Source organism: Papilio xuthus, unplaced genomic scaffold (genome assembly GCF_000836235.2).
Source record: "Papilio xuthus unplaced genomic scaffold, Pxut_1.1 DF826938.1, whole genome shotgun sequence".
Classification (NCBI taxonomy): domain Eukaryota; kingdom Metazoa; phylum Arthropoda; class Insecta; order Lepidoptera; family Papilionidae; genus Papilio; species Papilio xuthus.
In genome coordinates, this window is record NW_013531711.1 from 3,568,760 (window position 1) to 3,588,821 (window position 20,062).

Below are 20,062 nucleotides of genomic sequence, written 5' to 3' on the forward strand. Positions count from 1 at the left end.
TGGCTATTGGGTACACGACCGACCGATATAAAGATAATTGGAAACTAGTCGTATCATTTTTAGATTATAATACATAAAGATATTTTTACTGTTTTATTTATTTAGCTTCAAATAAAGTATAAAATAGTTGAAACTGTAATATTAACAATAACTCCTACGAAGATTGTATTGACTTTTTACGCGCGTCTTACCCTGCCCATTTCATTTCGTCGTGATTTGTCTATATACATATTATGTTACCATGTATAGTTTGAGGTAATTTCTCGTTCAGTACAACAAAGGAACTTTAAGGGAAATTTATAAGACCATAAAAAAACAAAAAATAAAATTATTGTAATTCATTACTTTGGCATGATTCTGAAATTTGAAACAAGACCATTGTTGTTTGTTTAGGCATTGCTTCAATAGATGGGGCTATTTTATATCGTGTGCGTCATACTTTATAGCCTGTGTATCTAAGCAGAGAAAATCTCGATTTTATCCTTTTTCTAGTTAAAACATGATTCGTATTTTTTTTATTCCGTCTTTAGATTGCTGCTGTGATTTTTCGTGTCTAACCGGCATTTAAAATGTAAAATTATACATGAAGGAAGTAGAACAAAGATTCAAATTTTTAGGAAATCTATACATTATATAGTATTATATTCCTTGAATAATTCAGCTCACTTTTTTCTTTTATAAATATTCTTATAAATTAAATGAATAGAAAAAATATTTTAATGCGTATATCGGACTTCTAGTAGGACGTCACTGATCGAACTACCGAGTATTTTCCGAACGGACCCGAATTTAGCCGATTGACCGAGCGAACGAGTCTGTGAAGTCCGAAGAAACTAAAAATTTGTCGTTCACTTTATTGATGTAAATTTGAAAAATTAACAAAATGATATTGTAAAATCATACTAAGACCATCTTATTTTGTTTTAAACTTTCTATTAGTGATACTATTTTGACTATTATATTTCTAATATAGTAATTCGTCGGCGAAGTGATAGAGTTCAGTGCGAGTGCTAGCAAGGGTGGTAACGAGAAATGTGAAGTAGTATCTATGAAGTTCAGGATTCGGCCGTTTATTTTATACCTATAATAATGAGCGGGCGCCCTAGGACCACGTCTTTCGCCGAGGGCGGCAAATCCGTTCGAAAGACATTCGAAAATCAACCACCGAAACCACCTCTCGGAGGAGTAAAAATTTGCAGTAAGTACCACCTAACCATTCTTTTGTCGGCCATCGTGATTTCTTACACTGTGACGTATTCCATTCTGACATTGTAGTATGACTGCAATTTGGCAAATTGGGATGAATTCCAAGAATACTGCGTGCTTTTACTAATTAAATCGATATTGACAGAACTGTATATATCTCTTCTGTACAAAAATGGCTACAGGCCGTGCCTTAGATTTGCCACATAAGCCTTGGCTTGGCGTGTGACAGATATCACGTCAAAATACGATTTTTCAACAAAATGCGTAGTATTTTAAGCTACTTTTTTTGAATACATCACGTTTTACCTTTAATCTAGAATTTGGTTATGTAGTAACATACCTTTCGATACATAAGAACCATTCAATCATGGTCGTCGTAATTCTACTATTACTTTGAGGTTACTCTAAAATGACGTAATTAATGATAGGATCTATAGTTAGAACTAACTATATAGCCCAAAAGTTTTGATAACCTTTTTATACATCACATTTCATCAAGTGTGAAAAATGTATTAAAATGTTAGGATCTAATTTTACGTAAGGGCACATTTAGAAACAATGGATCTCAGATCATGTAAAAAGAAATAATTTAATTAAATTTTATTTCTTTATTTTTTACAACTGAAGTAAAAGTTATCATTTATCTATGAATTATTAAAACCTATGTTTCGAATTAGTATTGAATGAATTATATAAAAATCTTTAATTGAATAAAATAAATTGTAACTGGAATAGGGAATAAAATATTTGTTAATATTTAACTAATTTACAAAAAAGTAAATTTTACTTTCGTAATGTTACAACACACATAAATGATTTACATATAAAATTAACAATCTCTTGCCAGTACTTATATTGTGATAGATTGATAAATAGTATAAATTTGCATTATGGTGTTGTTTATAACAATTATTCCGACGAGTTCAATGCATGATGTGGGAACACATTTTCTAGAAATTTGACTCTGGCCAACTTCAGCTAAAGATTATTATCTCCTTGTAATTAAAATGTAAAAGTTTTTTTTGAAACATCACATTTTGAATAGGATATTGTATATAGAAATGTTTTTATACTAATAACACACTAAAATATATAGAGAACAAATTTTTACTATATATAATCAATTAATTTCCTCGGCACAAGCTAACAAACTGTATCCTATGATTTTGTAACTATAAACTAACTACTACAATGAAATGAACAAAGGTTATAGCATGAGATGGTGGGATTGATTATTTAGAAGCATCAATGGCACAACAAGTGCAAATATTATGATTATGTTTGTAATTTAAGATTATATTGCACTTTCTGTTCAATTTTAGAACAGTTTGGTTTTTCATAATACAGGAATGATAATTAAAATATTTTTTAAGCAATTTCCCTTTTTACATAATGGCAAAAAAAGCATTAAAGCAAAAAATTTGCCGTTTTTCGAAAAGATTGAAATTAATAGAAATGTACCAATTATTTTGTATATGTTTTGTTCTAGCATATGCTATAGCATTGCTAGATATTGCTAGATATGCGATAGCATAAAGGCTTGTAAAAAATATTTAACGTTGGATGTGAGCAAAATATTTAAGTCATAGACAATATTTTTGTGTTGCATCACATGTAAAGATGATTCAATTACTTGGAATATTATATTGCGTCATACTTATGTCTTAAAAAAAAAGAAAAAATTTTGCGATAAATCCAAATTTAAAGATATTTTAAAATGCTTACTGTAAAACATTTTAACATAGAATTTTATTAACTGTAAACTTCCAAATTGAAATATATATAAATACTAGCGGACCCGACAGACGTTGTCCTGTCTACACGTCTTTAATTTTAATAAATTAATATGAAGTAAATATTTGATGAAAATTGTGAATCTAAACCATTCCTAGATCCCCTTGAACACACACAAAAAATTTCATCAAAATCGGTCCAGTCGTTTGAGAGAAGTTCAGTGACATACACACTCACAGAAGAATTATATATATAAAGATATTTAGTACAGTAAAATGGGATGAGTCACAGGCTGAATATACACAAAACTAGAAACAAATAAATAAATATTTTTACGCCATAATAATGAATGATTGATCACTACTAGATCATCAATTAGATGATCAATTATTCCATTCACTTGTAATTAAAAAAGAAAATAAGTAGTCTAAGTGTTCTTCCAGATTACTCTACATTTTTCAAATTCATCAAGATCCATTGAGCTGTTTGGAGATATCTTTTAACAAATATCCATCCATCTAAACTTTGGCATTTATAATATTAGTCTGAAGATTATTCTGCACAGATGAAATTAATGGTCTTTTTTTAAACGAAAGTCATTGAATATTACAGTGTAATGGCTTTTCTAAGTTTGTTTCTATATGTCCCGTTATATTTTTAATTGCAATTTCCTTACATTCATTGTTAATTTTTTTTTAAATGAACATGAAGTTCATACATATTTGTTAGTAATAAATTTTTTAATATATAAAAGGCAAAATCAACTACACTAAGGCTCTTCATATACAAGGCAATGTTAACGTAAGAAACATTTGTTTATTAGAAGAGTTATCCAAAGATTTATATACAAAGTTAAATATTGCTTTTCTATTTTGCCCAATTGATGCATTTCAGAATATTTTTCTATTATGAGTCCGAGAAAGCAATTGTTAAACTTTTAGCAATCGTGTTAAATAATTTCGTGGGCGTGTCCCTTGACTACTTCGACGCAGACTGGGGAGTGAGCCTTGCATTTTTGATAACGCTGCAGCATAACCTTGACTCCGCTTTGTGGATTACGAACGAGATAGCCAGATAGCGTTCTAAATACCGCTCAAGAACTTGTTTATTTAATGCTAATGTAAAAATAAATAAAAAAGTGCGATGTTAATAGATACACAATCTCCCGTGATCATTTGAATTTCAAAGCTAAAAATAATACATCGATATTCACTATCGAGGATCAATTTGTACTATTAGCGTTACACTCGGTAACCCGCATGGTAACTAATAGGGAAATCGATAAGTTTTCTCCGCAGCAGATTTGACCGTTATCGTTGATAAGTAATAATACTGCGTTTGAACTACACCGTGCCTTCTACAATCTCCGGCAAAGAAGACGAATCAAATGTTAGGAAGTGGTAGCTTAGTGTCATAATTGGGCGTTTATATTGCACTATATCCCAAATAGATTTAGTATGTCGGAACTGTCCGGCAATCATTTGTTTTTGTCTAGTTACTCTCAGTACGAAAGGCGATATGATCAGTTGTTATCGGGCGAGTTATCAGCGAGTGACGGCGATCTCGCTATCTGCCGACCGCAAGTGCGCCATCCTGCCACTCGCGACATAACCGCGCGCACTCTCGGTTTCCTCGCCTTTCGCTCGTCGGCGGTCACACTCGGTGTAGCATGGTGCAAGTTAGCGCCGATCGGTTCGTTAACCCACTTCCTAACCGTCGCGTTTGCATTTCAACTCAGACAATTAATGTTCCAACAATGTTAAGAGTTTTCCGTTAACGGTGGTGTTTGCGGTGTGTCGTTCTGTATGACAATGTGTATGTGGTCTGTGTGGTGCGTAAGTGGTTTTTATAGAGGTCAGGAGAACAGGGACGATGTTACGTCGACGGGGAACCTATACAGTGAACGCCGACGCGGGAGTCCGGCACCGCGATAGAATAGAACCGGTTTCTTTGCTCACGAAAAAAATTGGTAGGCCAAATTGATTGCTCTTATTAACATAACCTGTTTCAATAACTAAATTTAATGTTACATTGCATTTGTTGTTTTTTTTTTGGGAAATATTCTGATATATTTTGTTTCTAGATGTTTATTTGCTACATATGTGCATCGAGTTTAGTTAAAAATGCAATCTGATTTTGTAAGAAAGCATTTGCTTAAACTGCTTTACTTTCTAATTTGTGTTGCCAAGATAAGCAGAAAGGTGCAAGAAATATACGTCTAGTAAGAATATTTGTTATGCAGCAGCTTTCGAAATTTTTTATATTGTTGCATTGAGAAATCTCAATAGTATGTCGAAAAATTAAATCATTGTTATATAAGCTTTACCCAACATTTAGCCTTTTCGAATTCTTACTAAAACCTTTACGATGTAAAAATGATTAAAAATGGAAAATTTCAGCTTATTTACGGATAATTTTAGGCCATTAGCTCAGATGTTAAGTCAACAATGTTAAGTGGCATATGAGTTCTTCTGCGGTCAGGGTTTTTTAATGTTTCCTCAGAACGTTTATTCGAACATATATCCTAGTCTTATTAGTGGCCATTTATTTCAGTTATTAATATTCTTACGTTTAAAAGATTCTAATTAGTCATACAGCCCTTTGAATTAGTTAATATTGCGTTAACATGTTACTTAAGTGTTGTACGTCATATCACGTGCTTTTCTTCAAGTATTAAGATGAAGAAACAATATCAGTTTATCGACTTTTTATCTGTCTTTGTGTAGAACGTGTTGTTAGACGAATGTGTTAACTAATCAAGAATTTCATAATATATTCTTTCTTTAAATTAGTTTTGATAACGAAATGTTAGTTAACCGTTGGTTGGTTTCCGAGACTAAAATATATATAAAACATATCTTCGTCTGTGTCATTTGGTCTCAGAAACCCACGGTATAGTAGTCATGTCGTGCCACGGATAAACCCATTAACGGTATACCTAGTAACACTAATGGGACAGCTCGACCGGGAAAGACCACGCCCACAAAACTTGCGTCGATAAAACCGTACCTAATCGTAGTCTTCGGAGTGTCATAGGGTTACTGTCAGTCGGGCCTATTGATTTTTTAATCAATCTCTATGCCTAACATAAAACTTAGGGATTTGCATAATTTACAGTCAGAACTTTTCTTTTTATTTTAACATCATATTGTCGTCGCCTTCACTTTCTTTGGAAAAAACAGTGAACAATGTTTTTCGTACACATGTTTTGGAAGTGAAAACTCACGATAAAGCTACTTAATACAGTTGGAATAAGCTTACATATTATGACGTCAGGAAGCAGACTTTTGTATTTTAGCCAGCGCTTGCCTGCGACTACATCGGCGCGAAGTTAAAAAAACGCCTAAGAACACATCGGCTACCTTTCAGTAAATTACTCGGAACAAAGGCGGATTTGCTGATAAACAGACAGTCAGAATTGAATTTTCGTTATAATCAACTCAAATACATTGTGGTCATGAAATATTTTTTGTTCATATTACACTTTATTTATTGTATACATACATAATTTTTTTTACATATGTGTGTAAAGAAAACGTGTCTATACATAATAGTTGCCGTAAATTTATGGTTTTACTGTAAGTTAATAGGCGAAGTTTTGATAAAATCGATAAAAAACACTACGGAATAAATTTAATAGGACCGTGTCAGAGATAAGTCATAAGTATTTTTATGCCACCATTAAATAAGATTAGTTTGGAGCAATTGTATTTTTATTGTTCTTGATAGGGAAGGATATCTTAATCAGTGGGCGGATCTTCAAGTTCAATGTATATGTAATAAACAAAAAAACGAAATTGCCGCTCTTGGTTAGTATACAATAGATGAAGAAATATTTCAATTCCTTATAAAAAATCTTTTACGATTTACAAGAAAATACTTTTGAATTTCTTTAGGAAGCCTTATCGTAGGATAGAGAAATTAATTACCTAACCGCGAGATATTAAAGTGAATGTGTAATATGTAGATTGAACATTACTTTGCATAGATGATGAATGTCTACATATTTGTAATGATATTGTATCATGTTGCCATCACATCAGTCGTTAACATTTCAGATTACAAATGATAGTGTTGTACTTTCAGATATAATATCGATCGATAAATTTATTATTATCTTGATATATTCTTAATAAAGAACACAAAATCATGCCACACACCCTTATACGATATAAGAAAATTCTGTCTTTACATTTCGCGGTACCAGACACACAATTCTAATATATAAAACGAAAAATAGTGAAAAACAAAACAAGGAGAATAAGTATTTCAGCATATCAGGTTATGATTTACTACTACCATATATTTACCTTACTAATATTATAAATGCGAATGTTTAGATGGATGGATGGATGTTTGTTTGAAGGTATCTTCGGAACGGCTGAGCAGATCTTGATGAAATTTGGCATCGATGTAGAACATAGTCTAGAAGAACATATAGGCTAGTCATTTAGTTTTTTTTAAATTACGCGCGGATGGAGTCGGGGACGAAAGCTAGTTTAGAAATAAAAATGTATAAATTTTAACTACTTTTGCATCGTTAGGTTTTAGTATGACTTCTCCGTAATAACTTTTGTTGACTAGTAGATACCGTAGTTGTATTGTTTATTTAGTTCTGCGTGTCTAAAACAATGTATGAAACACAACGCACTTGACCATTCGACTATGATGTGGGTTTATATAATATCCTATCGGTTCACGTTAGATCACTGGGCGTAGTAAAGTACAGCTTGGAAGTCTTATAAGTTCAACTTATGTAACACTTACATTTCAACGTAATTGCTAGTAATTATAGTCGGTCGTGATGTCGGATTATAGTTAAATAAGTAGATTTAAAAGTATATAACGTGTACATTAATTTTGAAAGATTATGTAACGATGGCTAAGAAAGTTACGACGCTAGACCTAAAGCTGTACCTCACTTGAATAGGCTTGATAGGGATAGTGCAATAAACAAGAATTAAGAAAAATATCATAAAATAGCTTTTATACAACCGTAACAAATATTTCATTGTAAGTTAAAGGTAAAGACCTTACAAATTTGATATTTATTTACTAAATTATTAAGTCCAAGCTGAGTAAGGCTTGTTAGCGTAGGCAGGGATATAATTTAGTATGGAATTTCCAATAACTCTGGGCCGTTCCGTTTCGAACGTCTACTCATTACATCTAACCTATATACATAAACAGTAAATAGATATTATTTAATTAACCATGTATATCTGACTACTATTATAAATGCGAATGTTTAGATGGATGGATGGTTGGATGGATGTTTGTTTGAATTTATCTCGAGAACGACTGTATGGATCTTGCTGAAATTTGGCATAGATGTAGAACATAGTCTGGAAGAACATATAGGCTACTTAGTAAGTTTTTTTTTAATTCGTTCGGACAGAGTCCGTGGCGATAGCTAGTTACTTTATAAAAGACTACATAACAGATATTCGGAAAGGATGTATTATTTATAAAAAAATATATATGTTTACTTTTTATATTTTAACAATTGTTCTTTGTTCGAAACGATTGTTCTTCTGACCACAGCCGAACATTTCTTAAATAGAGTAAAAGACAATGCTGATATCCAAAGCTAAAATTGTCTTTATGTGCCTACTTTTATATTTTTATTTTTTCTATTGCGTTCGACTTATGTTCTTATTACTCATCCTCTGATTTTCCCTTCGTATATAATCCCATATGTATATAATGCCCATAAAACCACTTTGTAAATATATAACGTATTTATGGACAGGCAACGTATTTACGACTTTACGGTCAGAGGAGGGTCAGTTAATATCAGCTTGCTTTTTACATTGAATAGAAAGTGTAGTTAATTTTTAATATCTTTAGGTATAATGTAAAGAAAAGACATAAGTCTTAACGAGTTAGTATGCTTCTTCAGTTCAGGAGAGAAGGTTGAATACTTAATGATACACGAGGAAAGAAAATCTATGCCGTGAAGGTTATTTGTTGCTGTCTACGTTAGAATGGCTGACGAAAGTTGTCGTCATACAGATAGCAGTGAATTGCATCAATATGACGTGTTAAATTTTATCAAAATGTATATAAGGAAATGTGGTGCACATTGACGAAAATTGATGTTTATTATTATATATCAAAGTGGGATAGCTTGCGTAAATAGATGCACTCATACTTTTTAAATATCCTTACATTTTGTGGTAAATGACGTGCATGGAATAGTGCCAGATAGATGCATAACCACGGAAGTGCGATTCAAAATCACCTCAATTCTGTATTTGGATTTTTTTCTTTGATTATTATTTAAGTAAAATTTTAGGTAGTCGAGGCAAAGGAGGTTACTAAGCTTAATCTCATAAGTCAAAAATTCTTGGACCCGGCTAAATTAACAAGGAGATGAAGGGATTGTTAATTCCAAGTTGAATTTTGAACAATAGCTGTCAGTTCTGTTTAACAAGGAGTTTACCTGTAACGTTATTAGAAATCCCGGGAATACAGTAATGTATTTGTTTGGATTATCGATTTTGTTTCTTTAGACATTACGCTTTCTAACGTTTTTTTAAGTAAATTACAAATGATGAATGGTATAAGTATTACCATTATTTGCAGAGTAATTTTTAGCAATGTTCGAAAAATATCTACATTATATTTTATAGAAGACTTTAAATTGTCGTTTACTTATTTTACCGCAATAAAACTCGCGTTACACCGTTGAATATTTTTATTACTACCAATGATAAATAGGTTATTCTCGCATCTTGTATAAAATTTATAAAAATAAAATGAAATTAAAGTCGAGTATCGCAAAGGGAATATACTAACAAGAAATAATAAAATCGACACTGTAAATTTAGTCTTATAAATTATTCATTCTAATTAGTTTAACTTATTTGCAAGATTTTTACAATAACAATATATTCTTATTAATATAGTATTTGTAGTGTTGCATGTTATAATTATGATTACCATTATTCCAACAAACACGACACCACATCTAGTTGCTATGCGGTAACAATAAATCTGTTCACTTGACCTTATGATCTTATTTATGCGCACTATTAGAGTAATTAAAGTTTTATACTTTAGCTTTAAGGCTAATTTCATTATACTTATAAATTGAAGGTTTTCATAGTTTGGTCATCGAACCGATACTTATAGGATGACTAGATATCGCCCGCGACTCAGTCCGCGTGAAATTAAACAAAAACTTAATTATCTGTTCTTCCAGACTATGATCTACATGCCCAGATTTTACCGAGATCCGTTCAGCCATTCTGGAGATACCTTCAAACAAACATCCATCCATCTAAACATTCGCATTTATAATGTTAGTAAGAAATGCACTATTCCAAATTATAGCTTAAAAATTTAAACTAACCCATAGTTTATAGGAAGGCAGCTGTTTATTACATTTATACAGTAATACATAACATGTGTGCCAACCCTAGACAAAGGTAATAAAAGTTTGGTACTTCAAATATTTCAGCGATTAATAAATTGGTGTATAATTTCAAGTTTATCTATTGTTTATTAAAATTAATGTCTTTATTAGAGTATGTGTCAACTTTGAATGGACCGGTTTATATTACGGACGGGTTGTTATGTTGCGACGTGCTATGTATCCTTGGTAGGGGCTCAAAGGCGAGACCACGCGCCGGAGCGTGGTACGACCGGTGTCACTTTACACAATGCAGATGCGCCATCCGTGAACTGAATCAGGAAGACTGCACGTCTCTTTTCTCTTAACAAGTTATAGTCAAAGAATTAAATTAGCTTACCACTTAAGAGCGTTTATCGTGCGGCAAACTGTCACAATAATAGTTATACGTGATGTTACTGTAACAAGTTTCCGACTTAATGGCATTGTGTCAAATGACTTCACCGAAATGGGTAGTAAATATCCTTGACTGTGTATTCAAACTAATTTTCTGTACGATTTTTTTTTATTTAATTTTTAACGAGATTATTACGGAAGTGACAGGAGGAATTTTTTTAAACGTCAGTAGAAGTTCACAGAAGTGATGTATATTTGATGAATCAATGATATATCACAAATAACAACGTTTAAATTAACGTACAATGTTTATAAACAAGGTTTCTATTTCGCATGATTCGTTATAAACCTAATGGTTTCCGTGTACACTGTTATGGGATACACGATCTTGTAACCGAAATCAGATTAAGATTATCATGTTACATAGTCTCTTCTTACTGTAATTAAATTATATTTTGATTCTTTAATCTTCTAAAATTGTTCATGATAAAAATATGTTTTTTTTTTAAATATAAATGAAATAGGAAATTAAATACTTAGCAACTAACAATTGACGTAGATCATTTGATATAGGATTCTACATGCAACTAGGTTTGCGACGTTTGATTACTCGGAAAAGCGATTAAAGTTTTATGATATTTATTTAAATGAACCGTTATCGATTTGGCCAACAGTTAACTGCGGAACTGTTTAGTTTGTAGTAATTATTAGTTGCAATGTTTCAATAGGATTATTGATGTAATGTTAAAACTTGAAATTTAAGTAGCTACAGAATTTGTAGTTGAATAAAATCGCAGTTAAAACATGTTTGTTTTGCCCTGAAAATATATTTTTCAAAGTTATGTTTATCTTAATTTACTAAAACCTAGCTACTGTCGTAAACATATTTACAATAATATTGTTTATGTTTCTTCAAACTTAATGGAAGCATCTGTTTTGTTAATCGATACTAATATGAAAGAATCAAATATTACAAGCTTTTGTTTTACAACAGAGTCTTCAATTTTATTAATCAATATGCAACCTCGCAACGATATTGTATCAAATTATAGGCGCGTATAGCAATCGGCAAGCCATGACTTCTGTCCTTACTAAGGCTCACTGAAATTCTAATCCAATTGTGGCTTCTAACCTTGCTGTTGAATTCAGAAGGAATTGACTAGACATATTTACTTGAATACAGATTGAAGTTTTTCATCGAATTGGAATATCTTTTTATTTTTATTTTGTAGTAAGTTTTACTAATAAACTATATAACCATACCTTCCTTGCTTATCATATATACATCCTTAGAATATTGTAGACATAATTAAATAATTTGTTAACAAACATCGTTATTATTAATTTTATTAAGTGTCATAGACCTATGAGTTTTATAGTAATTCATTTTGGATTAAAATCAGAAAGTTACGTAAAATTATTTTGTATTACTATTGATAAAGCCATTTCATTGGCTCATTTCGTATGAAGGTTAATTATTATACGGAAACCATAGATGTGAACTTTATTTCATTATCATCGGCTTGGAAATAATCTCTTGTCGACTATGACCAGGCTTCTCTAGTTTTAACGTGGATATTATGAGACTATGATAGCCATCTATTGAATATTACTATGTAAACACATTAGTAGAAATTATGTTTTGTTACCCTTATTATAATTTAAAATCTTGTTGACCCCAAAACTTCATATTTGAACCGTCTTAACCTTACCAAAACCAGTTTTGACAAAAATCACAGGTAGTGAACCGAGCCTTGTTGCAATGGTTTTTGTACACAGAGATACAAAAATATCATTTGGATACATTTTTACGAAATAGATGAAATAATTTAATTATTGGCTCTTCTTGGTCTAAGATTTTATTATTACTCTATATTACTATGTGATTTTCGAGGCGCTTTGTTTAAGGGAAAGCTGTAATTGTCACAGATAATAATAACATCTTATGAAACATAATGTATAACAATATTTACGCATTTTTTCCAAACTATAAACAAAACATTTATGTTTCGTCTCTGTGTGTAATTAACGATATCCTCAGCAGATTATTTACATGACAAAATGTGTAATTGTATGTATAAAAGATTATCAAATGTGTAATTGCAGTACACCGATTGTTATCACGGGCAATATTTGTTTTTTTTTTCGTGATAAATATAGTACAATTAGAGTGAACTTCATCGATCAAGTTTACATACGAGGAATAATTTAAAACTCATGACATTGTAGCGCGATGATTATCATGTTTTTAAGTTGGTTTTAATCGGTTAACGTTGGTGTCTTTATTGCTAGTTATATCTGACTAGCTTTGTAATGCCGAAGTCAAAAATCCAAAATAATATTCTAAATTCAAGCAAAAAGTTTATTAAACTCACAAGTATTGTCTTCGATCAGGTCCTACTTTGTATCTTACTGCTTTTATTACTGCGAATGGTTAAATGGATGGATATTTGTTAGAAGGTGTCTCCATAACCATACCATAACCTAAACGGATCTCAATTAAATTTGGCATGGATGTAGACTATAATCTGGAAAAACACACAGGCTACTAATTAAGTTTTTTTAATTTCACACTAACAAAATACATTTGGCTTGAATACTAACAGCTACGAGAATGTCAGTTATGTTAACACATAACATCCTTTTATTTCGATCCCCGGTGGCGGCATCCGTGTCTTTGTCGTTTACTTTACTGGCAATTACTAAACGTTTTTCATTGTTTAATAAAGTCATATGTCTCGAAAATTACTCTTTTCGGTGCTTTTACGATTGTCTTCCAAAGTGTTACAGATATCATGCAAATAATTTTCACTAAATCAATATCAAATATATTAAATGAAATTATATTTTGTACAGTACCACTTCGTTATAAAAGAAAGGATTTAAAGACACGTTATTTATGTACGAGACAGTTCGCACTGCACTGGTTTGTTATTCGTCTGTTTACATAGTATTTTAACGACTACAATTTAAGAAAAAAAATTATGTATTGATGACGTCACATGTCGTGAATTATCATCGGCTGTATAAAAAGGTAGACACGACCGCGACGTGATCCGAGCGGGCAGTACGAAGTGCGCTAAGACAACATTACCACGACCCATACTGTTAAATGAGAGCTTCTGCTTCACTCGCCATTATGCAACCGTACACCGCGCAAACATCCACGTTTCTCATCATATGATGTTGTTGTCTCGCGTCGATAGCTTCCAGAACGCGTAAACCTTATCGTTGTGTCTCCATGTTACTTTATAATTGAATCTTCTCATTGTTCGCCATGGGAACCGAAGATAAGCATCGAGCCATTCTCTCGTAACACTCGATGAGTCATAAATAAATATAATGCTAACTCGCTAATTGGCAAAATATTAAGATAAATACAGTGAAGTGACGAAAATAAACCTCAGTTCAGTGTACCCTTCTTATTTTCCTTCATTCCAGTTATATTGCGTTATCGAAAGGAGTTTAATAGTTATTTGTGAGAGTAATTATATAGAATAGAAAGGTGGAATTGACAGTATGTCTAGAGTTTGCGAAGTTTGAATTAGCGCATCTACGGTGTGTGCGTCGCGGCGTGTCGGGCCGGGGCGGGGCGGGCTAGTGGCGGTTGGCGGCCGGCAGTCGACATCGTGCCGCGCTCGCGTGCGATCCTCCACCAAGCTGGAGTGTCCCGTAGGCCCGGTATGCCTAGACAACCTGGCGGTCTCCGAGGGCCCCGCCGCGATGGCGCTCCGACCTGTCGGGGAGGTCGGCGCGCGATCCGAACCCTCGCTTCTGCGTCTCCTCGACGCAGACAAAAATGGCCAACTGAGCCGAGCTCGAGACCGCCTCTCCTCCTTTTGTAAGAAACTTCGACGTACCATCAGTGAGTTTGTCTTTGTAAACGTGCCTCGCAACGCTGCATCTGATCGTGCTGAAATGTTAGCCCGCAACCATCGTCCAACCATCCATCCTTTATATTGTTTCATGCATTATACATGTCCACTTCAATGTTCTAATGTTGCTTTTGTGTTTACCGCGACTCGCAGGCGACGTGGACGCACCTAAAAAGGCCGAGCTGGCTTCGGAAAAGAAGACCGCCACCTCCCATCGTAAGTGCTACATGTGGCGCACAAATTTAGTTCCAACTTTGTAGTTTTAGAATTTTCTTTACAGCAAAATGTGCTACAGCTAAACGCTACAATGTTTCATCTCCCTTAATATACATTTTTATGGAGTAGGAAGATTGTTGCGTTGACTGTAATCTTTATTTTTTTAAACTAGTCTGGCTGTTCTGTGTTTTCAATTCACTCATGTTTTAAATAACTGGTTGGTTGAAATAAAAAGACAAACATATTAGAGAAAAAATTATAATACCCGTCTTACACACTATAAAATAACAAAAAACAACAAAAAGTTCCATACCAATATTAATACTAACTTGTTAAAGGCTGGTCAAATATTTACATAATTTGTCAAACGATCTACCACTGTTATGTTTTGATTTTTATAAAGTACTAACGCTTTTGCGAGATGTTGTATTCGAATACATTAAATCGTACGTTTTCCGAGTTAGTGACCTTACTTGTGTCCTAAGAACCTTCAAATTACTAACAATATTTTAGGTCCAATTTACATGTCACGAAAAAGAATATTTAAAAAGTTTCTGACAATGCCAGCTTAACACTTGTCTTTACTGGAAGCATGCTTATTCGATGTTTTTTATATGATTAGTTGTTTTTTAGATGATGATTACTTAATGGTGTTTGGCATGTCGATGTTGTACGTAGTGGTAATGTGTTCTAGCTGTATTTATTTCAGGGTTTATAATTTAAGATTGCGGTTATTTTTTTTTATAAAACAACAATTGAAACCATCGTTATGATATATTTATGTTGTGTATTAACATATTGAAAGTGGGCAATATTAGTATAATAGTACAATTTAGGAGTACTTGTATATATTCAACAAGTTTGATCTTCAGTTCGGCTCAATAAGTAAAAGTTTTTAAAGTGTGAAAGGCCTGTCACAACGATGCCAAATTGAATCTCACTATTATTGCCCATCGTATCCGATCAAAGGTTTTAGTTTTGTATGAATTCTGTTGTAGTAATTTATCGATAACGTGTTTATATTAAAAGTAAATTAATGGAAAATTACTATTCTGTAAGTTTTGAGTCCGCTTACGTTTGTACAATACAATATTATTACATCTGTCATTGAAATCATTTCTTTAGCTTATCGTTTTGCGCAGTTTATAAAATAGTTGAGAATTCATCAGATCGTCAAAGAAATAAATTCACTTCCCACTTGGAATATCGTTCGGCAAACCTTCGCCATAAGTTAATATGGTACGTATGCACGAAGAATTTTAGACCAAAGGCAGCAGTAGGCGAAATTTAACAGAAATGGTTAGGAAATAAACGTCCTCTGCATTACATATGTATGAAAAGCAGGAATACGTTGGCACTTATTGTGTGGGCTTGTCCAATGTAATAGAAACTCTATATGTGTAAGCATTGACATTAAGTCAACTGCGCGGCACCGCACCCACGGCCTTATTGACCTGAGCGCACTCCACCCTCGTTTATCATGTTTGTCTAATCATTTCATTCCCTTTGTTATATTCCTTAATGCTCTTGTGTATTGTTTAAATAAATAACTCTTCGTATTCCTGTCAGCCCTTCGATGCTTTTCGGTTACATAGTTAAAGACTTACATTTGGACTTCGTTAAACTTGGACTATTTTACTAGGGTGTCATGACTCTGCCGCAGCTTTCCTCTACTTCTAATCTATTTTTCTAAATGAACGATAACAATATCATTAACTTGTCAAAATAGTTCAGGATTCATAGACTGTCGTGTTAGTCCAAACAATCTGTTGTGAATATTAGGTTCGATTTATACTGTCATTAGCTCTAATTACCCCATTAGGTTTAGTCGTGTTATTGTACGTTTCGTATGTTATTTCTGTCTGTGGTGTGTATATATCTTGTTGAACTATGTTTTAATTGAAGTTAATAACAATGGGAGTAGTGCTATGTAAGTGTTTTGTTTCTTTTCATTCGTTTTTTATAACAATTTATTTGAGACGTGATGATCCTTGTACATAAAAATATTTTCGTTTTATAGTTGCAAATTTAAATGTCAATTTTACTGCACAGAAAGTTGATATTTGAAGAAAGTGCTTGCTATCATTCCAGTTTATTGTTTGGCATTTAAAATATCGGGTAGAAAGCCACACGGAAGTAACACCCACACCTGTGTGTTATTCTGAAATGTCACCACAGCAACAGGATTTATAATAATACTTCATCTGTATCTATCAAATCTTTATTGTTATATTAAAGTAGAAACTAAAAAATATATTTATTTCTATCATTTGTAAATGTTTCGATTATCAATAGATTCTATGCGATTTTTTCAATTCGATTACGATAGCTTGTGGAGTCATCTTGTATGGAGATCACACAGTGTGGTAACCTATCATTACGAGATGAGCAGATATTGACTTTAATGAAAATATTTAAATCTTGCTAATATTATGAACGCGAATGTTTAGATGGACGGATGTATGTATGTATCACCGGAAGGGCTTAACGGATTTTGAATTGAATGAAATTTGGCACACACGTAGAACGTAGCCTACAAGAAAAAATAGAATACTAATTAAGTTATTTTTTTCTTTCCGGAACGGAGTCTCAAGCGACATCTGCTCATCTATAAGACTCGTGTATTGTGTTGATTTATGAATTTAGAAATTTAAGTGTTTAAAAAACTAATAGAAAACGTTTAACTAAAAACAAAGAGAAAATTTTGTGATTTTTGATACCATACTGAATGATTTCGTATTTATGTTTGCTTTATGCATTTCATGATATGACAGATTATGAATGATTCGTAATGTGGCAGTCTTTGTCTTTACGGATGCTTTTTTTGGCAAGCGCACGAAGACTTAATTATTTGCTGTCGAAAACTACTGCATATTTGTATTAAAAATATTTGCATCGGAAATTTTAGGTACTTAACTCCATCGTCACCTTTAAATGCACATTTTGTAGAATTTAACTATCTTTCATGCGGTATATCTAAAAATCCAAAGAATCTGAATATAATACTTAATCTATGTTATGTTTTCATGCTCATATTATATTTAACTACTTATTTATGCGTGTATAATAGTAATTAATATTTATCTTGATAAATTCATGACGATTATAGTTGCGTGCATTGGTAGTGTTCGGCTTCCACCAACAGCAGTGCATATTTAAACATGTTAGACAACACAAAATATTTGAACTATGGAATTGTGTGAGTACGGAAACATGTCCTATAAATTTATCGCATCGTTTACTTTTTTTATTGCAGTATCTATATTATGAGAAATAAGAATATTACATTATTAATCATGTTATGAAAATTATCTTATGCAAACGTTTTGATGTTTGGATCAAAGTTTGTTAGAAGGTATCTCCAGAACGATAGAATGGATCTCGTTGAAATTTGCCATAGATAACATATCTTGGAAGAATACATAGGTTATTAATTTTTTTTATTCCGCGCGAAAGGATACGCAGATTAAAGCTAGTCTTAATATGAAAAGAAAGATGGAAAAAGAAAGGCGAGAATGATAGAACGGACTCGACTCTGTGGAAAGATTGACCGCAAAAATAGCACGATACACATGGGTAGCAAGGAAAAAGGCTTCCCTCCTTTCCTCTCTAAATATTTATCGTAGGGCTATAAAAAATGTTGAGGCAGAATGCAAAAAATCCTTTGACCTTTACGTAGATATAGTTATGTCACGTGATGTGCATAAAATACGGTTTATAACGGGTCCTTTATTCGCCGTCTCGGTTGACAAAGCCGCTTATCAATAAATCAATCAACGATGAATGAGATTATGCGTTCTTGCGAATATGCCTCGTATTCGTAAGGATTCTTTAAGGTTACAAAAATTATTTGGTAGCTACAAGAACCCCCATTGCCCAGAGGGTTAGGCAGAGACAACGGATCTCTATTTGGCGTGGTCCTGACACTCCTCGTTTCTTCTACATTCATACATCTACGTATTCGTACGCGTTGGTTTCAGGTACCTACTCTTGATAATTGGTTCAGTTAGCGTTGTCTATATAAAATTAATATAAAACTTTGTTAGTGTTATGGTTTAAATAACCTAAACAGTCACATAGTAGTTGCTCGTAGAAACTAGTCAATGTAACATATTCGTTTGAAATTTCTAAGCTCAATTTAAATAGTGCGAATGTTAAATTAACTCAGTATTCCAGCTCTAAACAAACTAGTGCTTTAAATAGCTAGGAATTGCGGCAACATTGAATTGTATTTACACAATGGACACGGACTGATGAAACTAACAAAAGAGGTTCACTTCAATGACGTTGTTCTTTCTGGTATTTTTTTCTTGAAATGCGACCATTTATTTGGTTAAATTTTTCTTAGAAAGCTTCCTATAAATTTGGTTTTATATTGACTTACTGTTGTGTAAAATTACGTACGGCGATATTCATACCATATAAATTGGGAAACGGACTGGAAGCGTATTATCTAGCTGTGATAGTCTGAAAAAAATAATTGTAACAATCACGTAGCATGGTGCAATACGTTTCACGTAGCTGGACAACTTGGTTCGTGTTTAACGGTTCAGTTCACAACATCATTGTAGTTTATTATTAACTCGTTCCTCTGAAGTGGCGCAGCCGGCCGTGAGTGCACGACTACCGCTCAATCCGCATACGCCATATTACTCCGCCTTCCGGGAAAGTCTCCTGCCACTTATGTACTCCTAGTACCCGGTAATTGTTGTTTCCCGCTCCTGAATGTCAACGGCACATGGATAACTATTTTATATGGAGTTTGCTCGTTAACCTTTTCGCTGCCGTAGTCTAGTATACTAGACAAGCAAATAATGGCTTCGTAGGCCGTCGTCTTCCATACAAGACTCAAAACGTGTACTTAAAAATATGAACTACACATAGTAACCAATGTATTTTGGTCATTTTAATTATTAAATATTATTTCAAATATGCAAAGATTGATATGTCTCATGAGATTACAACTCATTTCGTCTTATAGGTTAAAATATTAAAATGAACTCTGTATTTGATACGAGTTTCATGGATTTTAAATATTCGTTAGTTAGTTTATAATATTCCATTGTGAGGTCTTTGTGATTTCTATGAAGACTATTATTATATCCAAATGCTATCGAATATTATTATTTCTTGCGCGTGGTGGAACGGTCTGTCCTCGGCGGTATTTCCAAACCAATACGACTTAGGGACCTTCAAGAAGCGAGCACCCCATTTTCTTAAAGGCCGCCAATGCATCTGCAGTTCCTCTGGGATTGCAGATGTCCATGGGTGTCGTTGA

The 20,062-nt window shown here is 32.9% G+C and overlaps 1 protein-coding gene across 7 annotated transcripts in view; it reads left to right on the plus strand.

The window, feature by feature from the left end:
* The first annotated feature begins 788 nt into the window (after positions 1-788).
* The window catches only part of sgg (glycogen synthase kinase 3 beta homolog shaggy), a 28,345-nt gene continuing 9,071 nt past the window's right edge, over positions 789-20,062 (plus strand). For 2 of the 7 annotated variants that reach the window (XM_013317497.1, XM_013317499.1), the window contains exons 1-2: positions 789-1,198; positions 14,722-14,784. In XM_013317497.1, the coding sequence (XP_013172951.1) occupies positions 1,090-1,198; positions 14,722-14,784 (172 nt within the window). In that variant the 5' untranslated portion in view covers positions 789-1,089. Of the gene's footprint in view, positions 1,199-4,564; positions 4,910-14,312; positions 14,559-14,721; positions 14,785-20,062 lie in introns of those variants that run through there. The other 5 variants (XM_013317500.1, XM_013317503.1, XM_013317498.1 and 2 more) reach the window with 4 other exon arrangements.